Source organism: Salvelinus alpinus, chromosome 25 (assembly GCF_045679555.1).
Source record: "Salvelinus alpinus chromosome 25, SLU_Salpinus.1, whole genome shotgun sequence".
NCBI classification, from domain to species: Eukaryota; Metazoa; Chordata; class Actinopteri; order Salmoniformes; family Salmonidae; genus Salvelinus; species Salvelinus alpinus.
Window position 1 is genome coordinate 30,592,126 of NC_092110.1, and position 24,772 is coordinate 30,616,897.

At 43.8% G+C, this 24,772-nt stretch overlaps 1 protein-coding gene across 1 annotated transcript in view; it reads right to left on the reverse strand.

The window, feature by feature from the left end:
• The window catches only part of LOC139553800 (kinesin-like protein KIF26B), a 253,595-nt gene that overhangs the window by 91,609 nt on the left and 137,214 nt on the right, over window positions 1-24,772 (reverse strand). The window contains exons 7-11 of the mRNA XM_071366475.1: window positions 23,371-23,464; window positions 9,462-9,607; window positions 9,064-9,180; window positions 7,709-7,892; window positions 507-693 (exon numbers count right to left, since the gene is read on the reverse strand). Of these exons, the coding sequence (XP_071222576.1) occupies window positions 507-693; window positions 7,709-7,892; window positions 9,064-9,180; window positions 9,462-9,607; window positions 23,371-23,464 (728 nt within the window). The remainder of the gene's footprint in view (window positions 1-506; window positions 694-7,708; window positions 7,893-9,063; window positions 9,181-9,461; window positions 9,608-23,370; window positions 23,465-24,772) is intronic.

Below are 24,772 nucleotides of genomic sequence, written 5' to 3' on the forward strand. Positions count from 1 at the left end.
CTTAATAATTTTTTCATTCCTTAAAATCCTCATCTCATCAGTCATCTCTGTTCAGGCTGTAGCAGTCAGCTAGCCAGACCATCTAATATTAACTGTGCTCCCCATACTGTACCATCTTTAGTCATGCTATTTAGCTAGCCTGCCTAAGTGTGCTGCAGAGCTTTCTGACAAGATTATTTGACTAGTTCTTCAAAGTACATAAGGCATACTTTCTGTCCCTCTCGTAGTTATGTTGTGTACATTCCTCTCTCATGAGGTCTATGCGATCTGTGTGTATCTAACTTAACGTAGCAGGCGTAAAAATGTATCCGTCCAGAGATCTGTATATAATGAGATACTCATGTCTCTGCCCTAACATTGAGAGTCCCAAAGGCGGGAAGGCAGGCGATAAGCTTAGGTCCAAAATAAGACCATGCATTGGTTTATTTTGGACAGATTTTGGTGAGAGTGAAACCTAATACAACCCCCCCCCCCCCCCCACACACACACACACAGTAGACACGTACTTGTAAGGGATGTGTTTGCTGCCGTTGACCAGAGCCAGGATGACGTTCCCCAGCGCAGAGAGAGACAGACACAGCCCTGCTGCTGTGGTGCTGCTACTACCGCTGCTGTCTCTGCCCTTCCCTCCTCCTAGCACCTTCACACAGCTGCCCAGGTCTATCAGGTGGAGCCTACTGCGACCTCCTGACACTGGAGAGAGAGGGAAGGGAGGGCAGGGGGGAGAGAGAGCGTGAAAGGAGCGGAAGGGGGAGAGAGAGAGAGGGGTGGGCAGGGGAAAGAGCGAAAGGAGGGGAAGGGGGAGAGAGAGAGTGGAGGGAGGGCAGGGGAGAGAGCGAAAGGTGGGGAAGGGGCGAGAGAGAGGGAGAGAGAGAGACAGCGGGGAGGAGAGAGAGGGAAGAGAAAAAAGGGGTGCGCAAGAGAGATATTAATTATTAATCGTTGCGCAAAACATATCTTTTTTTGTATTTCACAGTGTGTTAGGAAACCCAGTAACAGTATTTCACAGGGTAACAGGAAACCCAGTAACAGTATTTCACGGTGTGTTAGGAAACCCAGTAACAGTATTTCACAGGGTAACAGGAAACCCAGTAACAGTATTTCACAGTGTGTTAGGAAACCCAGTAACGGTATTTCACAGTGTTTTAGGAAACCCAGTAACAGTATTTCACAGTGTGTTAGGAAACCCAGTAACAGTATTTCACAGTGTGTTAGGAAACCCAGTAACGGTATTTCACAGTGTTTTAGGAAACCCAGTAACAGTATTTCACAGTGTTTTAGGAAACCCAGTAACAGTATTTCACAGTGTTTTAGGAAACTCAGCAACAATATTTCACAGTGTGTTAGGAAAACCCAGTAACAGTATTTCACAGTGTGTTAGGAAACCCAGTAACAGTATTTCACAGTGTGTTAGGAAACCCAGTAACAGTATTTCACAGTGTGTTAGGAAACCCAGTAACGGTATTTCACAGTGTTTTAGGAAACCCAGTAACAGTATTTCACAGTGTTTTAGGAAACCCAGTAACAGTATTTCACAGTGTTTTAGGAAACTCAGCAACAATATTTCACAGTGTGTTAGGAAAACCCAGTAACAGTATTTCACAGTGTGTTAGGAAACCCAGTAACAGTATTTCACGGTGTGTTAGGAAACCCAGTAACAGTATTTCACAGTGTGTTAGGAAACCCAGTAACAGTATTTCACAGTGTGTTAGGAAACCCAGTAACAGTATTTCACAGTGTTTTAGGAAACCCAGCAACAGTATTTCACAGGGTGTTAGGAAACCCAGTAACAGTATTTCACAGGGTGTTAGGAAACCCAGTAACAGTATTTCACAGTGTGTTAGGAAACCCAGTAACAGTATTTCACAGTGTTTTAGGAAACCCAGTAACAGTATTTCACAGTGTGTTAGGAAACTCAGCAACAATATTTCACAGTGTTTTAGGAAACCCAGTAACAGTATTTCACAGTGTTTTAGGAAACCCAGTAACAGTATTTCACAGGGTGACAGGAAACCCAGTAACAGTATTTCACAGTGTTTTAGGAAACTCAGCAACAGTATTTCACAGTGTTTTAGGAAACTCAGCAACAGTATTTCACAGTGTGTTTAGAAACCCAGTAACAGTATTTCACAGTGTGTTAGGAAACCCAGCAACAGTATTTCACAGTGTGTTAGGAAACCCAGTAACAGTATTTCACAGTGTGTTAGGAAACCCAGTAACAGTATTTCACAGTGTGTTAGGAAACCCAGTAACAGTATTTCACAGTGTGTTAGGAAACTCAGTAACAGTATTTCACAGTGTGTTAGGAAACCCAGTAACAGTATTTCACAGTGTGTTAGGAAACTCAGTAACAGTATTTCACAGTGTGTTAGGAAACTCAGTAACAGTATTTCACAGGGTGTTAGGAAACCCAGTAACAATATTTCACAGTGTTTTAGGAAACTCAGCAACAGTATTTCACAGTGTTTTAGGAAACTCAGCAACAGTATTTCACAGTGTTTTAGGAAACTCAGTAACAGTATTTTAGGAAACTCAGCAACAGTATTTCACAGTGTGTTAGGAAACCCAGTAACAGTATTTCACAGTGTGTTAGGAAACCCAGTAACAGTATTTCACAGGGTGACAGGAAACACGCCCGCGCACACATGCACACACACACACACACACACACACACACACACACGCACACACACACACACACACACCTGGGCCCTCACCAGCACAAACAGTACAGCATGCTGGATATGTAGTACCCTTCAGAAGTTAAATCAGAAGTGTAAAAGCTGGGTGGCTCAAATGGAAACTGTGATACATTCAAAGTGCAGAGAACAGCTCTCTTTAAAACATATTAGCTGGCTCTTGACAGACATCCTTTGACCTGAAACATTTCATTGTTATTCCATCCATAAGTTTACTTTAGCATGTGCCAACAAGGCTGTTCAAAGTAGACTCCTATTTCTCTTACGGTGCCTACAGAAAGTATTCAGACCCCTGGACTTTTTCCACATTTTGTTACATTACGGCCTTATTCTAAAATGGATTAAATAAAACAAATTACTCAATCTACACACAATACCCCATAATGACAAAGCGAAAACAGGTTTAGAAAAAAAAATAGCACCTTTTTTAAATTCAAAAACAGAAATACAGAACCAGTCAAAGGTTTGGAAACAGCTACTCCAGGGTTTTTCTTTATTTACTATGTTTTACATTGTAGAATAATAGTGAAGACATCAACACTAGGAAATAACATGGAATCATGTAGTAACAAAAAATGTGTTAAACAAATCAAAATATATTTCATATTTGAGATTCTTCAAATAGCCACCCTTTGCCTTGATGACAGCTTTGCACACTCTTGGCATTCCCTCAACCAGCTTCCAAAATATGCAGAGTACTTGTTGGCTGATTTTCCTTCACTCCACGGTCCGACACATCCCAAACCATCTCAATTGGGTTGAGGTCGGGGGATTGTGGAGGCCAAGTCATCTGATGCAGCACTACATCACTCTCCTTCTTGGTCAAATTGTAAGGACCGATGCTGGAGTCGAGAAGCAGGTACAGGGAGTCAAACATTTAATGAGGAACAGACAAGGAACAAGACAGGAACAGACAAGGAACAAGACAGGAACAGACAAGGAACAAGACAGGAACAGACAAGGAACAAGACAGGAACAGACAAGGAACAAGACAGGAACAGACAAGGAACAAGACAGGAACAGACAAGGAACAAGACAGGAACAGACAAGGAACAAGACAGGAACAGACAAGGAACAGACAAGGACCAAGACAGGAACAGACAAGGAACAAGACAGGAACAGACAAGGAACAAGACAGGAACAGACAAGGAACAAGACAGGAACAGCGTCAGCACACAGGTAACAAAACAACATACGAACGTTAATGGGGAAGCGGGGAACAGAGCTGGGGGACAGACAGATATAGGGAAGGAAATAACACAGGTGATTGAGTCCAGGTGAGTCCAAATGATCACTGATGCGCGTGACGAGGGAAGCAGGGGTGCGGAATGATGGTGGCAGGAGTGCGTAATGCTGGGGAGCCCAGCGCCCTTGAGCGCCAGGGGGAAAGAGCGGGAGCAGGCGTGACAAAAATAGCCCTTACACAGCCTCAGGGGGTGTGTTGGGTCATTGTCCCGTTGAAAAACAAATGATATCCCATCTGGTTTGGGCTTAGTGGGACTGGCATAATGCTGTGGTAGCCATGCTGGTTAAGTGTTCCTTAAATTCTAAATAAATCAGACAGTGTCAACCACAAAGCACCCCCACACCATAACACCTCCTCCTCCATGCTTTACGGTGGGAAATACACATGCAGCGATCATCTGTTCACCCACACCGTATCTCACAAAGACACGGCGGTTGGAACCAAAAATCTACAATTTGGACTCCAGAACAAAGGACAAATTTGCACCGGTCTAATGTCCATTACTTGTGTTTCTTGGCCCAAGCAAGTCTCTTCTTCTCTTCTTATCCTTTAGTAGTGGTTTCTTTGCAGCAATTCGACCATGAAAGCCTGATTCACGCAGTCTCCTCTGAACTGTTGATGTTGAGATGTGTCTGTTACTTGAACTCTCAGAAGCATTTATTTGGGCAGCAATCTGAGGCTGGTAACTCTAATTCACGTATCCTCTGCAGCAGAGGTAACTCTGGGTCTACCATTCCTGTGGCAATCCTCATGAGAGCCAGTTTCATCATAACGCTTGATGGTTTTTGCAACTGCACTTGAAGAAACTTTCAAAGTTCTTCATGTCTTAAAATAATGCAGTCAAAGTCAAACATATTTTCCCATTGCATTTTACATTTTTGTCATTTAGCAGCTCTTATCCAGAGCGACTTACAGTATACATTTTCATACCTTTTTTCCATACTGGTCCCCCATGGGAATCGAACCCATAAGCCTGGAGTTGCAAGCACCATGCTCTACTAACTGAGACACACGGGACCCATTCATAAAGCGTTTATAGCTAAGCACTTCATGGTAATTAACTGTGTAGTTTGTTACTCTGATCTATAACACCAACATTAAAGGTCTATGTATGAATTTTATGCGGTCAATGTACTGTCATCTCTTTTCTTCCATTCATAAAGCATTTATGAAGGATTTATAAACATGCCTCACTTATCAAAAATAATACAGACAACACAGAATGGTAAAGGAAATATGAACATATTTTATGAAAATGTTCATGAACATATGAACATTTATTTCAATTTCCCCAGATGTAACGTTAGCTAGCTAGCACAGAAAACAATTGCTGAGGACATCGCTGAAGAATCCTACTATTGACATTTTTCAGTTTGACTTTTCTTGAATAGATTTAACAAAGACTAATATTCAAAGCATTCAAATTAAATTCCCCATTTCAGACTCATAGCTAGCAACAACTATTTTAGTGAGCAAAACGTACTAATATGAAGTGTGAACATGCTAATATAGGTACCATTGATTTGCATTGGATTTCTGCCACAAATGCTAAAAAGTTAAATGGGGGGTCTATCTAAATATCAGCTATTAACAGGAACAGCACCATCTAGTGGTCAGAACCTGGTAATATCAGGATGCAGAATGGGACATGAACCTAACAACTTCAATGACTAATTTCTCTGAACGGGGGGGACAACACCAATTTCACTGAGAATACATTACAAAAGATGAAGAAACAATACTACATACTACTTGTCAGACATAGAGAACTGATACGATATACTCGTTGTTGGGTTGGGATTAGTGAGGTGTGGGGGTTCCGTGGGTGGATTCTGACCATTTATTTGTATTCCTCATGTCTTACTCATTGTTAGTAAAAAGATTAGTCCAAATCGGATGTTAGGTACTATATTTATTGAATATTATACGAATCCTATAAATTAAAATGGCAAATTTGGGAGCAATCAATTAGCTTAATTTCTCAGAGATCAAATCATATTTAAACAAAATAATATTGCAGGAAGGCTAATCTTATCTGTTTCTAACTACAGAAGCGATTTCAAAACAATCTGAGATGGTGGGTGTCATGGCTTGTTGAAATGACATGGAACAACACTGCATAGAATTCATACATAGACCTTTAACGTTGGTGATATTGAAAAGTGGCAAACTGCAAAGTTAATTACCATGACGTGCTTAGCTATAAATGCTTTATAAATTGAAAAATGTATATTACTTTGACTGCATAGAATTCATACAAAGACTTTTCATGTGTGCATTATAGACCATTATGACCAAATTAATTGTGATGTGGAGGAGGGCTGTTAATGAGTTACGAAAGAGTTATGATACAGATGTACAGAAGGATCTTAACGTGAGCCAGTTTGCTACAGCAGGAGAATAATCATGCAGCATCAGGAAATGTGAATTATTATGTGCGTCATAATTAATATAATTTTTTTTAGTTGTTGATACATACTTTGATAGGGCAAATCAAGTCTGAAATTTCAAAGTGGAAATTACAAACTTTAGAAGCCTTTTTAAAACTCAAATATACTCCAAAAGAGTGATCAAATTAAGATCCTACATCTGTATGACCCTCGACTACACGATTTGATCCGTAAAATGTACCTTGAGGATTCAATCTCCTCAGTGAGAAGAAGAAGAAGGTAAATCACGGGCCTATACCAGCGATGGAGAAATGGGGCTGGTACAGGCTAACAACACATTCTCCAAGCCATGTTATCAAGCATCTCACTACGTTATCACACACTATTTATACCCTCAAAAGGGCTCGTGACATCACACTGTATAATTAGCACGGAGACAGTCTCACTGACAACCTGGGACACGACAGATACCGCAGGAGTCAAACTCAAAGGAGCCCAGAGCTGCAGAGGATGAGATACAGGACTTCTGAAGCACACTAACTGAATAACCTCATCATCATACCATCACACTCTCCTAGCTGTCGTTGATGAATGTCTTTAGTTTGTGTTGATTATCAAATCATCACAGATTATATGATTTTTTTAAACTATAAATATATAGTTTATATAAATATATAGTATCAATCCGAACTGTAGGGGCCTTACAGTCTAGGGTGACATTTTCAAGATTTTACTTCTATTTTAAAGAGCGGTAGTGTCCATTAAAGTGTGCGTGTGTGAGTGTGAGTGTGAGTGTGTGTGTGTGTGTGTGTGTGTGTGTGTGTGCAGTACTCACTCCCTCCCTTGCCAGTCTTCTCCATGCGGTACTGGTAGATGTGCAGTGTGTGTGTGTGTGTGTGTGTGCGTGTGTGTGTGTGTGTGTGTGTGCAGTACTCACTCCCTCCCTTGCCAGTCTTCTCCATGCGGTACTGGTAGATGTGCAGTGTGTGTGTGTGTGTGTGTGTGCGTGTGTGTGTGTGTGTGTGTGCAGTACTCACTCCCTCCCTTGCCAGTCTTCTCCATGCGGTACTGGTAGATGTGCAGTGTGTGTGTGTGTGTGTGTGTGCGTGTGTGTGTGTGTGTGTGTGCAGTACTCACTCCCTCCCTTGCCAGTCTTCTCCATGCGGTACTGGTAGATGTGCAGTGTGTGTGTGTGTGTGTGTGTGCGTGTGTGTGTGTGTGTGTGTGCAGTACTCACTCCCTCCCTTGCCAGTCTTCTCCATGCGGTACTCACTCCCTCCCTTGCCAGTCTTCTCCATGCGGTACTGGTAGATGTGCAGTGTGCGTGCCTGTGTGTGTGTGTGTGTGTGTGTGTGTGTGTGTGCAGTACTCACTCCCTCCCTTGCCAGTCTTCTCCATGCGGTACTGGTAGATGTGCAGTGTGAACAGCATGTGTGAGTTGAGATGTTCCTCCGGGTCGGCGTGATCTCTGCTGCTGTAGCGAGCTGCTATGGCTGCATCCAGGAAGAAGGCTGCTTTCTCTGGCGTGGGGGCTCGCAGCTCACTCTGGTTCTGGAGCTGGGAAGTACATTACAGAGGAGGTGAGAAAAGACACTTTCATGCTTTAGTAAATTTGACTTCGATTTCTCAATTAGGAGAAAAAAATACAAATTTGACAAACGACAGTAATTTCTGTGTGTTTGTGTAAGTGTGTGTGTGCGTGCGTGTGATGCAGTGTCTGTAGAGTGAGACTCACTTTATCACTAAACTGCTGTGGGGTATCATTACAGCATGAGATTATCTCAGATTAGCTAGGGTTTACACTGATACTCTTGTCTCACACACACTAATCCTATCAACATATAACCACACACACGCACGAACGCACCCACACACACTAATCGCATCTACATAAAACATAATTGTGTTAAAATCCTGTCTGTCTGTTTCTCTTATTGATGTTGAGAAAAGACAACGATAATCCCTAAATGAGCAGAAAGCTATACCAGAAAGGGCAACACAGTTTGACAACCACATTAAGACCTAAGGCTGCCAAATCACACATGCACACGAGCCCTCCCTTCCCCCCTCTCTCCTCTCTCTCTCAAGTGCTTGTGTGTGTGTGTATGTATGTACAAGGACTTGCATGCATGTGTGTGTACAAACGCATATGTTTGTGCGTATGAGCGTGCACATGTGTGTGTCTCTCTGCATGTGTGTGTGTCTCCATAGAGACAGTGTTAGGTTAAAAACAGCCAGCTAAGATAACAGAGCCTAGTGCCTGGGGGTAGACACACAGAGATATATTATAATATACTACTACAGTGCTCTAGGTCTGATACTGCCATCCTCACACACAGTCCTCTAGCTACCTTTGCAGTAATCCTGTGGGTTTCCTTTGATAACACCACAGTTAGTTACTGCAGATGAAAACATGAGAGGAGCCACAGCACTCTCCTAGTCTTAACCATGGGAGATTCTCAGCAGACTACCTCTGTCGCTCTCCTTGTAGTCTTGTGGATTCATCATGAGTTACTTCATGTTATCGTCTCTGTCTCTGTGTTCAGCATGGACCCCAGGAAGAGTAGCTGTTGCTGAAGTCAAAGCTCAAGGCCATCTAGATAATGACACTAGTTAGCTGGACGGCGGCAGGGCGTGCAGGGTTTTGTTCCAGCCCATTACTGACACACCTGATTCAGACGATCAAGGTTTAGTTGATTAGTTAACGAGTTGACTAGTGCCATTTTACCTGCATGCCACAGATGGGGTCCTCGCAGAGGTAGACTCCAGGGGACTGGCTGTCCTGCAAACTGCCTGTAGCCACTTCAGATAGCAAGTCCTTCAGGTTCTCCTCTTTACCCCACACCTAGAACATAGAACACCACCATCAGAACTCCACATCTTTCCCTCACACCTAGAACAAGTATTTCATACATATTGCATACCGGTAATTCAGTAATTTGTACACAAAATAATTACGATTGGTTTCCCAGACCCAGATTAAGACTACTCCTGGAGAAAAATGCATGGAGAATCTCCCTTAATCTGAGTCTCAGAAACCGGCCCTTAAAATGCCTTTACAGGCAGCCCAATTCTGATCTTTTTCCACCAATCAGAGCAGCTCTGTTGCCCATAAGTGTAACAGACCTCTACGGCGGAGACTCGGACAGAGAAACGTGCTCCTGTCTTCTCCTTCCTCTCGTTGATGAGTTTGAAGAGCCAGGAGATGGCACAGGGGATGATCCCCAGAGTCTGCATGGACTCATCACCACCTATCATGGTGTAGGATTTACCTGGAGGATGGACACACACACACACACACACACACACACACACACACACACACACACACACACACACACACACACACACACACACACACACACACACACACACACACACACACACACACACACACACACACACACACACACACACACACACACACTCCCAGAATGATTGGAACTCCATCAGCAGTGGAGTACAATAGTCATTAACATGATATCCTCTACCAAACACACACAGTCTGTCCTCCCTCCTCTGTCCTTCTCCTCTATCCTCCTCCCCCTCTCTTTCTCCTCCTCCTCTATCCTCCTCCCCATCTCTTTCTCCTCCTCTGTCCTCCTCCCCATCTCTTTCTCCTCCTCCTCTGTCCTCCTTCCCCTCTCTTTCTCCTCCTCCTCTATCCTCCTCCCCATCTCTTTCTCCTCCTCCTCCTCCTCTGTCCTCCTTCCCCTCTCTTTCTCCTCCTCCTCTATCCTCCTTCCCCTCTCTTTCTCCTCCTCTGCCCTCCTCCCCATCTCTTTCTCCTCCTCCTCCTCTGTCCTCCTTCCCCTCTCTTTCTCCTCCTCCTCTGTCCTCCTCCCCATCTCATTCTCCTCCTCCTCTATCCTCCTCCCCATCTCTTTCTCCTCCTCCTCTATCCTCCTCCCCATCTCTTTCTCCTCCTCTGTCCTCCTCCCCATCTCATTCTCCTCCTCCTCTATCCTCCTCCCCATCTCTTTCTCCTCCTCCTCCCCATCTCTTTCTCCTCCTCTGTCCTCCTCCCCATCTCTTTCTCCTCCTCTATCCTCCTCCCCATCTCTTCTTCCTCCTCCTCTATCCTCCTCCCCATCTCTTTCTCCTCCTCCTCTATCCTCCTTACCCCCTCTTTCTCCTCCTCTATCCTCCTTCCCCTCTCTTTCTCCTCCTCCTCTATCCTCCTTCCCCTCTCTTTCTCCTCCTCCTCTATCCTCCTTCTCCTCTCTTTCTCCTCCTCTATCCTCCTTCTCTTCTCCCATTTCTACAGCCCATCCCTTCTGTCTGCTTTTAAATTAACTCTGGTTTTAGCTAAATGTGTCAGGTTTGGCAAGGGGCACTGACATCTTCCGTATGTTTGTGTGCTTTTCACACACACTCTGGTTGAATGTTGTGTATATGTGTGTGTGGTTTGACACCCAGATTGTCTGTGTGCGCAGAGCGATGCATTCAAGTCTGCTGACCCACAGACCCCAAAATAACCCAGCTGTAGATAAATTGAGTGTGTGGGCATGCATGTGTGTATGTGTACGTGCTGTGTGTGTATCCCCACTGTGTGGCTACACCTGTCCCTCTGAGCTGCGACATAGGGAGACGGCCCCTGCTGTTGACAGGAGAGAGATCAAACTCACGGCTAAACAAAGCCATATGTCACACACACAGTTGCCGGAGTGTGCCAACGCCTTATGGGGTTGATAATGTAAATAATATGTAAATACAGTGGCTTGCGAAAGTATTCACCCCCTTGGCATTTTTCCTATTTTGTTGCCTTACAACCTGCAATGAAAATAGATTTTTGTGGGGTTTGTATAATTTGATTTACACAACATGCCGACCACTTTGAAGATGCAAAATATTTTTTCTTGTGAAACAAACAAGATATAAAACAAGAAATAAGACAAAAAAAAACTGAAAACTTGAGCATGCATAACTATTCACCCTCTCAAAGTCAATACTTTGTAGAGCCACCTTTTGCAACAATTACAGCTGCAAGTCTCTTGGGGTATGTCTCTATAAGCTTGGCACATGTAGCCACTGGGATTTTTGCCCATTCTTCAAGGCAAAACTGCTCCAGCTCCTTCAAGTTGGATGGGTTCCATTGGTGTACAGCAATCTTTAAGTCATACCACAGATTCTCAATTGGAGTGAGGTCTGGGCTTTGACTAGGCCATTCCAAGACATTTAAATGTTTCCCCTTAAACCACTCGAGTGTTGCTTTAGCAGTATGCTTAGGGTCATTGTCCTGCTGAAAGGTGAACCTCCGTCCCACTCTCAAATCTCTGGAAGACTGAAACAGGTTTCCCTCAAGAATTTCCCTCTATTTAGCGTCAACCATAATTCCTTCAATTCTGACCAGTTTCCCAGTCCCTGCCGATGAAAAACATCCCCAATGCATAATGCTGCCACCACCATGCTTTACTGTGGGGATGGTGTTCTCAGGTTGATGAGAGGTGTTGGGTTTGCTCCAGATAAAGCGTTTTCCTTGATGGCCAAAAAGCTACATTTTAGTCTCATCTGAGTACCTTCTCCATATGTTTGGGGAGTCTCCCACATGGCTTTTGGCGAACACCAAACGTGTTTACTTATTTTTTTCTTTAAGCAATGGCTTTTGTCTGGCCACTCTTCTGTAAAGCCCTGCTCTGTGGAGGGTACGGCTTAAAGTGGTCCTATGGACAGATACTCCAATCTCCGCTGTGGAGCTTTTCAGCTCTTTCAGGGTTATCTTTGGTCTCTTTGTTGCCTCTCTGATTAATGCCCTCCTTGCCTGGTCCGAGAGTTTTGGTGTGCGGCCCTCTCTTGGCAGGTTTGTTGTGGTGCCATATTCTTTCCATTTTTTTAAATAATGGATTTAATGGTGCTCCGTGTGATTTTATTTTAATTTCACCTTTATTTAACCAGGTAGGCCAGTTGAGAACAAGTTCTCATTTACAACTGCAACCTGGCCAAGATAAAGCAAAGCAGTGCGACAAAAACAACAACACAGAGTTACACAAACAAACGTACAGTCAATAACACAATACAAAAATCTATGTACAGTGTGTGCAAATGTAGAAGATTAGGGATGTAAGGCAATAAATAGGCCATAGAGGCGAAATAATTACAATTTAGCATTAACACTGGAGTGATAGATGATGATGTGCAAGTAGAGATACTGGGGCGCAAAAGAGCAAGAGGATAAATAACAATATGGGGATGAGGTAGTTGGGTGTGCTATTTACAGATTGGCTGTGTACAGGTACAGTGATCGGAAAGCTGCTCTGACAGCTGATGCTTAAAATTAGAGAGGGAGATATAAGACTCCAGCTTCAGTGATTTTTGCAATTCGTACCAGTCATTGGCAGCAGAGAACTGGAAGGAAAGGCAGCCAAAGGAAGTGTTGGCTTTGGGGGTGACCAGTGAAATATTCCTGCTGGAGTGCGTGCTACGGATGGGTGTTGCTATGGTGACCAGTGAGCGGAGATAAGGCGGGGCTTTACCTAGCAAAGACTTATAGATGACCTGGACCCAGTGGGTTTGGCGACGAATATGTAGTGAGGGCCAGCCAACGAGAGCATACAGGTCGCAGTGGTGGGTAGTATATGGGGCTTTGGTGACAAAACAGATGGCATTGTGATAGACTACATCCAGTTTGCTGAGTAGAGTGTTGGAGGCTATTTTGTAAATGACATCGCCGAAGTCAAGGATCGGTCGGATAGTCAGTTTTACGAGGGTAAGTTTGGCAGCATGAGTGAAGGAGGCTTTTTTTTGCGAAATAGGAAGCTGATTCTAGATTTAATTTTGGATTTGAGATGCTTATTGTGAGCCTGGAAGGAGAGTCTACAGTCTAACCAGACACCTAGGTATTTGTAGTTGTCCACATATTCTAAGTCAGCACCGTCCAGAGTATCGATGCTAGTCAGGCGGGCGGGTGCAGGCAGCAATCGGTTGAAGAGCATGCATTTAGTTTTACTAGCATTTAAAAGCAGTTGGAGGCCATGGAAGGAGTATTGTATGGCATTGAAGCTCGTTTGGAGGTTTGTTCACACAGTGTCCAAAGAAGGACCAGATGCATACAGAATGGTGTCGTCTGCGTAGAGGTGGATCAGAGAATCACCAGCAGCAAGAGCGACATCATTGATATATACAGAGAAAAGAGTCAGCCCGAGAACTGAACCCTCTGGCAGCAGTCCGGACAACAGGCCCTCCGATTTGACACACTGAACTATCTGAGAAGTAGTTGGTGAACCAGGCGAGCCAGTCATTTGAGCAGCCAAGCCTATTGAGTCTGGCGATAAGAATGCGGTGATTCCCAGAGTCGAAAGCCTTGGCCAGGTCGATGAAGACGGCTGCACAGTACTGTCTTATCGATGGCGGTTATGATATCGTTTAGGACCTTGAGCGTGGCTGAGGTGCACCCATGACCAGCTCGGAAACCAGATTGCATAGTGGAAAAGGTACGGTGGGATTCGAAATGGTCGGTGATCTGTTTATTAACTTGGGATTCAAAGATTTTAGAAAGGCAGAGCAGGATGGATATAGGTCTATAACAGTTTGGGTCTAGAGTGTCTCCCACTTTGAAGAGGGGGATGACCGCGGCAGCTTTCCAATCTTTGTGGGTCTCAGACGATACGAAAGAGAGGTTGAACAGGCTAGTAATAGGGTGTGCAGATATTCTGTACTTCTCCACAACTTTGTCCCTGACCTGTTCAGAAAGCTTCTTGGTCTTCGTGGTGCCCCTTGCTTAGTGGTGTTGCAGACTCTGGTGCCTTTCAGAACAGGTGTATATATACTGAGATCATGTGACAGATCATGTGACACTCAGATTGCACACAGGTGAACTTTATTTAACTAATTATGTGACTTCTGAAGGTAATTGGTTGCACCAGATCTTATTTAGGGGCTTCATAGCAAAGGGGGTGAATACATATGCACACACCACTTTTCCGTTTTGAGATTTTGGGAAAAAAGTAATTTTTCTCATTTCACTTCACCAATTTGGGCTATTTTGTGTATGTCCATTGCATGAAATCCAAATAAAAATCCATGTTGTAATGCAACAAAATAATGAAAACCGCCAAGGGGGGTGAGTACTTTCGCAAGGCACTGTACCACAATCAGCAGCAGAGTGGTCTGGCCTGGGCCCAATCAGCAGCAGAGTGGTCTGGCCTGGGCCCAATCAGCAGCAGAGTGGTCTGGCCTGGGCCCAATCAGCAGCAGAGTGGTCTGGCCTGGGCCCAATCAGCAGCAGAATGGTCTGGCCTGGGCCCAATCAGCAGCAGAGTGGTCTGGCCTGGGCCAAATAAGCAGCAGAGTGGTCTGGCCTGGGCCCAATCAGCAGCAGAATGGTCTGGCCTGGGCCCAATCAGCAGCAGAATGGTCTGGCCTGGGCCCAATCAGCAGCAGAATGGTCTGGCCTGGGCCCAATCAGCAGCAGAGTGGTCTGGCCTGGGCCCAATCAGCAGCAGAATGGTCTGGCCTGGGCCCAATCAGCAGCAGAGTGGTCTGGCCTGGGCCCAATCAGCAGCAGAATGGTCTGGCCTGGGCCAAATAAGCAGCAGAATGGTCTGGCCTGGGCCCAATCTGGCCTCAATGGAGGCCTGAGCGGAACACTTGCACTCTGACTCAGATAGCAGTACATAGACTAGCAGGCTGGAGTCGAGAAAGCGACAGAGCCCACAGTGACAGGAGTTTTACATTGATTAAAGACATAATAAAGATGGTTGCCATTAAAGGGATGACCGTATTGCCCAGGGCCACTAATCCAATCAGAGGGCTCGGGGAGGATGAGCTAATATAAGAGCAAGAGAGCGTGGGACTCAATTATATACCCCTCTGTTGTCCTCCTCCTCTCTTTTCTCTCTCAGTCCTTGTTGAATCTCATACCCTCAGTCCTTATTGAATTATACATACCCTTAGTCCTTATTGAATTATACATACCCTTAGTCCTTGTTGAATCTCATACCCTCAGTCCTTGTTGAATCTCTTACCCTCAGTCCTTGTTGAATCTCATACCCTTAGTCCTTGTTGAATCTCATACCCTCAATCCTTGTTGAATCTCATACCCTCAGTCCTTGTTGAATCTCATACCCTCAGTCCTTGTTGAATCTCATACCCTCAGTCCTTGTTGAATCTCATACCCTCAGTCCTTGTTGAATCTCATACCCTCAGTCCTTATTGAATTATACATACCCTTAGTCCTTATTGAATTATACATACCCTCAGTCCTTGTTGAATCTCATACCCTCAGTCCTTGTTGAATCTCATACCCTCAGTCCTTGTTGAATCTCATACCCTCAGTCCTTGTTGAATCTACATACCCTTAGTCCTTATTGAATTATACATACCCTCAGTCCTTGTTGAATCTCATACCCCCAGTCCTTATTGAATTATACATACCCTCAGTCCTTATTGAATTATACATACCCTCAGTCCTTGTTGAATTATACATACCCTCAGTCCTTGTTGAATCTCATACCCTCAGTCCTTGTTGAATCTCATACCCTCAGTCCTTGTTGAATCTCATACCCTCAGTCCTTATTGAATTATACATACCCTCAGTCCTTATTGAATTATACATACCCTCAGTCCTTGTTGAATTATACATACCCTCAGTCCTTGTTGAATCTCATACCCTCAGTCCTTGTTGAATCTCATACCCTCAGTCCTTGTTGAATCTCATACCCTCAGTCCTTATTGAATTATACATACACTCAGTCCTTATTGAATCTCATACCCTCAGTCCTTGTTGAATCTCATACCCTCAGTCCTTGTTGAATCTCATACCATCAGTCCTTGTTGAATTATACATACCCTCAGTCCTTGTTGAATTATACATACCCTCAGTCCTTGTTGAATCTCATACCCTCAGTCCTTATTGAATCTACATACCCTCAGTCCTTATTGAACTATACATACCCGTTGTCCTTATTGAATTATACATACCCTCAGTCCTTATTGAATTATACATACCCTCAGTCCTTATTGAATCGCATACCCTCAGTCCTTATTGAATTATACATACCCTCAGTCCTTATTGAATCTCATACCCTCAGTCCTTATTGAATCTCATACCCTCAGTCATTGAATTATACATACCCTCAGTCCTTATTGAATTATACATACCCTCAGTCCTTGTTGAATCTCATACCCTCAGTCCTTGTTGAATCTCATACCCTCAGTCCTTGTTGAATCTCATACCCTCAGTCCTTGTTGAATCTCATACCCTCAGTCCTTATTGAATTATACATACACTCAGTCCTTATTGAATCTCATACCCTCAGTCCTTGTTGAATCTCATACCCTCAGTCCTTGTTGAATCTCATACCATCAGTCCTTGTTGAATTATACATACCCTCAGTCCTTGTTGAATTATACATACCCTCAGTCCTTGTTGAATCTCATACCCTCAGTCCTTATTGAATCTACATACCCTCAGTCCTTATTGAACTATACATACCCGTTGTCCTTATTGAATTATACATACCCTCAGTCCTTATTGAATTATACATACCCTCAGTCCTTATTGAATCGCATACCCTCAGTCCTTATTGAATTATACATACCTTCAGTCCTTATTGAATCTCATACCCTCAGTCATTGAATTATACATACCCTCAGTCCTTATTGAATTATACATACCCTCAGTCCTTGTTGAATCTCATACCCTCAGTCCTTGTTGAATCTCATACCCTCAGTCCTTGTTGAATCTCATACCCTCAGTCCTTGTTGAATCTCATACCCTCAGTCCTTATTGAATTATACATACCATCAAGTCCTTATTGAATTATACATACCCTCAGTCCTTGTTGAATCTCATACCCTCAGTCCTTGTTGAATCTCATACCCTCAGTCCTTGTTGAATCTCATACCCTCAGTCCTTGTTGAATCTCATACCCTCAGTCCTTGTTGAATCTCATACCCTCAGTCCTTGTTGAATCTCATACCCTCAGTCCTTGTTGAATCTCATACCCTCAGTCCTTGTTGAATCTCATACCCTCAGTCCTTGTTGAATCTCATACCCTCAGTCATTGAATTATACATACCCTCAGTCCTTATTGAATTATACATACCCTCAGTCCTTGTTGAATCTCATACCCTCAGTCCTTGTTGAATCTCATACCCTCAGTCCTTGTTGAATCTCATACCCTCAGTCCTTGTTGAATCTCATACCCTCAGTCCTTATTGAATTATACATACCATCAAGTCCTTATTGAATTATACATACCCTCAGTCCTTGTTGAATCTCATACCCTCAGTCCTTGTTGAATCTCATACCCTCAGTCCTTGTTGAATCTCATACCCTCAGTCCTTGTTGAATCTCATACCCTCAGTCCTTGTTGAATCTCATACCCTCAGTCCTTATTGAATTATACATACACTCAGTCCTTATTGAATCATACATACCCTCAGTCCTTGTTGAATCTCATACCCTCAGTCCTTGTTGAATCTCATACCATCAGTCCTTGTTGAATTATACATACCCTCAGTCGTTGTTGAATTATACATACCCTCAGTCCTTGTTGAATCTCATACCCTCAGTCCTTATTGAATCTACATACCCTCAGTCCTTATTGAACTATACATACCCGTTGTCCTTATTGAATTATACATACCCTCAGTCCTTATTGAATTATACATACCCTCAGTCCTTATTGAATCGCATACCCTCAGTCCTTATTGAATTATACATACCCTCAGTCCTTATTGAATCTCATACCCTCAGTCATTGAATTATACATACCCTAAGTCCTTATCGAATTATACATACCCTCAGTCCTTGTTGAATCTCATACCCTCAGTCCTTGTTGAATCTCATACCCTCAGTCCTTGTTGAATCTCATACCCTCAGTCCTTGTTGAATCTCATACCCTCAGTCCTTATTGAATTATACATACCATCAAGTCCTTATTGAATTATACATACCCTCAGTCCTTGTTGAATCTCATACCCTCAGTCCTTGTTGAATCTCATACCCTCAGTCCTTGTTGAATCTCATACCCTCAGTCCTTATTGAATCTACATACCCTTAGTCCTTATTGAATATACACTACCGTTCAAAAGTATGGGGTCACTTAGAAATGTCCTTGTTTTTGAAAGAAAAGCACATTTTTTGTCCTTTAAAATAACATCAAATTGATCAGAAATACAGTGTAGACATTGTTAATGTTGTAAATGACTATTGTAACTGGAAACGACTGATGTTTCATTTCATCATTTCGTGCCATTGGAACACAGGAGATATTCCATTATCTACATAGGCATACGGAGGCCCATTATCAGCAACCATCACTCCTGTGTTCCAATGGCACGTTGTGTTAGCTAATCCAAGTTTATCATTTTAAAAGGCAAACTGATCATTAGAAAACCCTTTTGCAATTATGAAAACTGTTGTCTGATTAAAGAAGCAATAAAACAGGCCTTCTTTAAACTAGTTGAGTATCTGGAGCATCAGTATTTGTGGGTTCGATTACAGGCTTTGTGGGTTATTTGTGGGTTCGATTACAGTGTGTGTGTGTGTGTGTGTGTGAGAGATTTGGCAGTCTTAGCTTAATGTGGAGTGGGAGAGGCAGGACTGGCCTGTGAGGCTAGCTGATCTCTATTAGCGACCAGTGGAGCAGTTTCTTCTATTCCAACATCACACACACACACACACACACACACACACACACACACACACACACACACACACACACACACACACACACACACACACACACACACACACACACACACACACACACACACACACACACACACACACACACTTTGCCACCTCTTACAGGTCTCAAGGTCTGTAACCTCAGGCCCACCCTCCATCATTCAGTGGTCCGTTTGAAGCACACGTTTCCTGGATGTAATATAAAAGCCAAGGTAATTGTGTTCTCCAGGCCAAGCAGGCTAGTGGAGCAGAGAGGACTCTGTCTTTGTTCCTAAAGGGAGGATTCTGTCTTTAATTTCCACGACCACTGAAACAACATGAGTTTCCACTGACATCACACCACAGGCTTTTCGATTCTAGAATGTTTTACTAGCAATGGCCGTGCTGTGTGGTAGGGTCACTTTCCTTAGCTGACTGTCACTCTGGATAAGAGCATCTGCAAAATTTGACCACTGTGTGTTATTCTGTCGAGTGACGTTTATCCTTTGTGTGTGTGTGCTTGTGTGCGTGTGTGCGTGTGTGTGTGTGTGTGTGTGTGTGTGTGTGTGTGTGTGTGTGTGTGTGTGTGTGTGTGTGTGCTTACATGTATGTGTGTCTGGGCTGTAAGACTAAGTTGATTACATGTGGAGAACTCTGTCACGGGTAGACTGATTACATGCGTGTGAAAGCATGGTTGTTGAAGGCAGACAAAGACAGACAGGTTCCAGAGACTTGACCGGGCAGGGTCCTGAAACGTATTACTGTGCCGGTCTGAGGGACTTCAGTGGGATTAAAACAGTGTTGATCCAGCTGCCTGCTCAGACAAGACCTCTCTCTCTCTCTCTCCCTTTCAGTTTGTTTCTCTCTATCTCTCAGTTCCTGTCTTTTTTTGGCGCCCATCTCTCCCTCTCTCATTCTTCTTTCTATTTCTGCTCTCTTTCCCCCTCTACCCTCTCTCTCTGCCCCTCTACCCTCTCTCTCTGCCCCTCTACCCTCTCTCTCTGCCCCTCTACCCTCTCTCTCTGCCCCTCTACCCTCTCTCTCTGCCCCTCTACCCTCTCTCTCTGCCCCTCTACCCTCTCTCTCTGCCCCTCTACCCTCTCTCTCTGCCCCTCTACCCTCTCTCTCTGCCCCTCTACCCTTTCTCCCCCTCCCTCTGAATGCAGTCTGTGCTGATAGTTGAGGCTGGCTGAGATGCAGTGATGTTGATCAGAGAACGTCACACTCAGAAAACTAGCAGTCGATTCTTGGCAAACGTATTTACTGTGTGTGCAATGTCAGACTCGGTTTGAGTCTGAGTACATACACACAGCATCAGGCAGAGTGTGTGGACGTGTTTAACTATACTTGTGGGGACCATCACACACACACACACATCCTTACCCAGTTTAGAGTGGCATCTATCACACCCACACACATCCTTATCCAGTTTAGAGTGGCATCTATCACACACATCCTTACCCAGTTTAGAGTGGTATCTATCACACACACACACACACATCCTTACCCAGTTTAGAGTGGTATCTATCACACACATCCTTACCCAGTTTAGAGTGGTATCTATCACACACACACACACACACATCCTTACCCAGTTTAGAGTGGTATCTATCACACACATCCTTACCCAGTTTAGAGTGGTATCTATCACACACACACATATCCTTACCCAGTTTAGAGTGGTATCTATCACACACATCCTTACCCAGTTTAGAGTGGTATCTATCACACACACACATCCTTACCCAGTTTAGAGTGGTATCTATCACACACACACATCCTTACCCAGTTTAGAGTGGTATCTATCACACACATCCTTACCCAGTTTAGAGTGGTATCTATCACACACACACACATATCCTTACCCAGTTTAGAGTGGCATCTATCACACACATCCTTACCCAGTTTAGAGTGGTATCTATCACACACATCCTTACCCAGTTTAGAGTGGTATCTATCACACACACACACATATCCTTACCCAGTTTAGAGTGGTATCTATCACACACATCCTTACCCAGTTTAGAGTGGTATCTATCACACACACACACACATCCTTACCCAGTTTAGAGTGGAATCTATCACACACATCCTTACCCAGTTTAGAGTGGTATCTATCACACACACACACACACATCCTTACCCAGTTTAGAGTGGTATCTATCACACACATCCTTACCCAGTTTAGAGTGGTATCTATCACACACATCCTTACCCAGTTTAGAGTGGTATCTATCACACACATCCTTACCCAGTATAGAGTGGTATCTATCACACACATCCTTACCCAGTTTAGAGTGGCATCTATCACACACATCCTTACCCAGTTTAGAGTGGTATCTATCACACACATCCTTACCCAGTTTAGAGTGGTATCTATCACACACACACATCCTTACCCAGTTTAGAGTGGTATCTATCACACACACACATCCTTACCCAGTTTAGAGTGGTATCTATCACACACATCCTTACCCAGTTTAGAGTGGTATCTATCACACACATCCTTACCCAGTTTAGAGTGGTACAGTGAGGGAAAAAAGTATTTGATCCCCTGCTGATTTTGTACGTTTGCCCACTGACAAAGAAATTATCAGTCTATAATTTTAATGGTAGGTTTATTTGAACAGTGAGAGACAGAATAACAACAAAAATATCCAGAAAAATGCATGTCAAAAATGTTATAAATTGATTTGCATTTTAATGAGGGAAATAAGTATTTGACCCCTTCTCAATCAAAAAGATTTCTGGCTCCCAGGTGTCTTTCATACAGGTAACGAACGGAGATTAGGAGCACACTCTTAAAGGGAGTGCTCCTAATCTCAGTTTCTTACCTGTATAAAAGATACCTGTCCACAGAAGCAATCAATCAATCAGATTCCAAACTCTCCACCATGGCCAAGACCAAAGAGCTCTCCAAGGATGTCAGGGACAAGATTGTAGACCTACACAAGGCTGGAATGGGCTACAAGACCATCGCCAAGCAGCTTGGTGAGAAGGTGACAACAGTTTCTGTGATTATTCGCAAATGGAAGAAACACAAAAGAACTGTCAATCTCCCTCAGCCTGGGGCTCCATGCAAGATCTCACCTCGTGGAGTTGCAATGATCATGAGAACGGTGAGGAATCAGCCCAGAACTACACAGGAGGATCTTGTCAATGATCTCAAGGCAGCTGGGACCATAGTCATCAAGAAAACAATTGGTAACACACTATGCCGTGAAGGACTGAAATCCTGCAGCGCCCGCAAGGTCCCCCTGCTCAAGAAAGCACATATACATGCCCGTCTGAAGTTTGCCAATGAACATCTGAATGATTCAGAGGACAACTGGGTGAACGTGTTGTGGTCAGATGAGACCAAAATGGAGTTCTTTGGCATCAACCCAACTTGCCGTGTTTGGAGGAGGAGGAATGCTGCCTATGACCCCAAGAACCCATCCCCACCGTCAAACATGGAGGTGGAAACATTATGCTTTGGGGGTGTTTTTCTGCTAAAGGGACAGGACAACTTCACTGCATCAAAGGGACGATGGACGGGGCCATGTACCGTCAAATCTTGGGTGAAAACCTCCTTCCCTCAGCCAGGGTATTGAAAATGGGTCGTGGATGGGTATTCCAGCATGACAATGACCCAAAACACACGGCCAAGGCAACAAAGGAGTGGCTCAAGAAGAAGCACATTAAGGTCCTGGAGTGGCCTAGCCAGACTCCAGACCTTAATCCCATAGAAAATCTGTGGAGGGAGCTGAAGGTTCGAGTTGCCAAACGTCAGCCTCGAAACCTTAATGACTTGAAGAAGATCTGCAAAGAGGAGTGGGACAAAATCCCTCCTGAGATGTGTGCAAACCTGGTGGCCAACTACAAGAAACGTCTGACCTCTGTGATTGCCAACAAGGGTTTTGCCACCAAGTAGTAAGTCATGTTTTGCAGAGGGGTCAAATACTTATTTCCCTCATTAAAATGCAAATCAATTCATAACATTTTTGACATGCGTTTTTCTGGACTTTTTTGTTGATATTCTGTCTCTCACTGTTCAAATAAACCTACCATTAAAATTATAGACTGATCATTTCTTTGTCAGTGGGCAAACGTACAAAATCAGCAGGGGATCAAATACTTTTTTCCCTCACTGTATCTATCACACACATCCTTACCCAGTTTAGAGTGGCATCTATCACACACATCCTTACCCAGTTTAGAGTGATATCTATCACACACACACATCCTTACCGAGTTTAGAGTGGTATCTATCACACACACACATCCTTACCCAGTTTAGAGTGGTATCTATCACACACATCCTTACCCAGTTTAGAGTGGAATCTATCACACACATCCTTACCCAGTTTAGAGTGGAATCTATCACACACACACACACATCCTTACCCAGTTTAGAGTGGTATCTATCACACACATCCTTACCCAGTTTAGAGTGACCAAAACAGAAGACGCAGCCGTCGGCTCCATTCACCACAGACTGAATTACCTCAGCTACAGTCCCAGCACATACCTCCGCCTAGAGAGAGAGAGACAGACACAGAGAGAGAGACAGACACAGAGAGAGAGAGAGAGAGAGAGAGAGAGAGAGAGAGAGAGAGAGAGAGATACAGAGAGAGAGAGAGAGAGAGAGATACAGAGAGAGAGAGAGAGAGAGAGAGAGAGAGAGACAGACACAGAGAGAGAGAGAGACAGACACAGAGAGAGAGAGACAGACACACAGAGAGAGCGAGAGACAGACACAGAGAGAGAGAGAGACAAACACAGAGAGAGAGACAGAGAAACAGAGACACACAGAGAGAGAGAGAGACACACAGAGAGAGGGAGAGAGACAGAGATAGACAAACACAGAGAGAGAGACACAGAGAGAGACAGAGAGAGAGACACAGAGGGAGACAGAGAGAGACAGAGCAGAATTAGGCCGATACCCACTAATTATCAAAATCCAGAAAAGAGCCGTTAAATTCTACAACCACCTAAAAGGAAGCGATTCCCAAACCTTCCATAACAAAGCCATCACCTACAGAGAGATGAACCTGGAGAAGAGTCCCCTAAGCAAGCTGGTCCTAGGGCTCTGTTCACAAACACAAACACACCCCACAGAGCCCCAGGACAACAGCACAATTAGACCCAACCAAATCATGAGAAAACAAAAAGATAATTACTTGACACATTGGAAAGAATTAACAAAAAAACAGAGCAAACTAGAATGCTATTTGGCCCTAAACAGAGAGTACACAGTGGCAGAATACCTGACCACTGTGACTGACCCAAACTTAAGGAAAGCTTTGACTATGTACAGACTCAGTGAGCATAGCCTTGCTATTGAGAAAGGCCGCCGTAGGCAGACATGGCTCTCAAGAGAAGACAGGCTATGTGCACACTGCCCACAAAATGAGGTGGAAACTGAGCTGCACTTCCTAACCTCCTGCCCAATGTATGACCATATTAGAGAGACATATTTCCCTCAGATTACACAGATCCACAAAGAATTCGAAAACAAATCCAATTTTGATAAACTCCCATATCTACTGGGTGAAATTCCACAGTGTGCCATCACAGCAGCAAGATTTGTGACCTGTTGCCACAAGAAAAGGGCAACCAGTGAAGAACAAACACCACTGTAAATACAACCCATATTTATGTTTATTTATTTTAACTTGTGTGCTTTAACCATTTGTACATTGTTACAACACTGCATATATATAATATGACATTTGTAATGTCTTTATTGTTTTGAAACTTCTGTATGTGTAATGTTTACTGTTCATTTTTATTGTTTATTTGACTTTTGTATATGACCTACCTCACTTGCTTTGGCAATGTT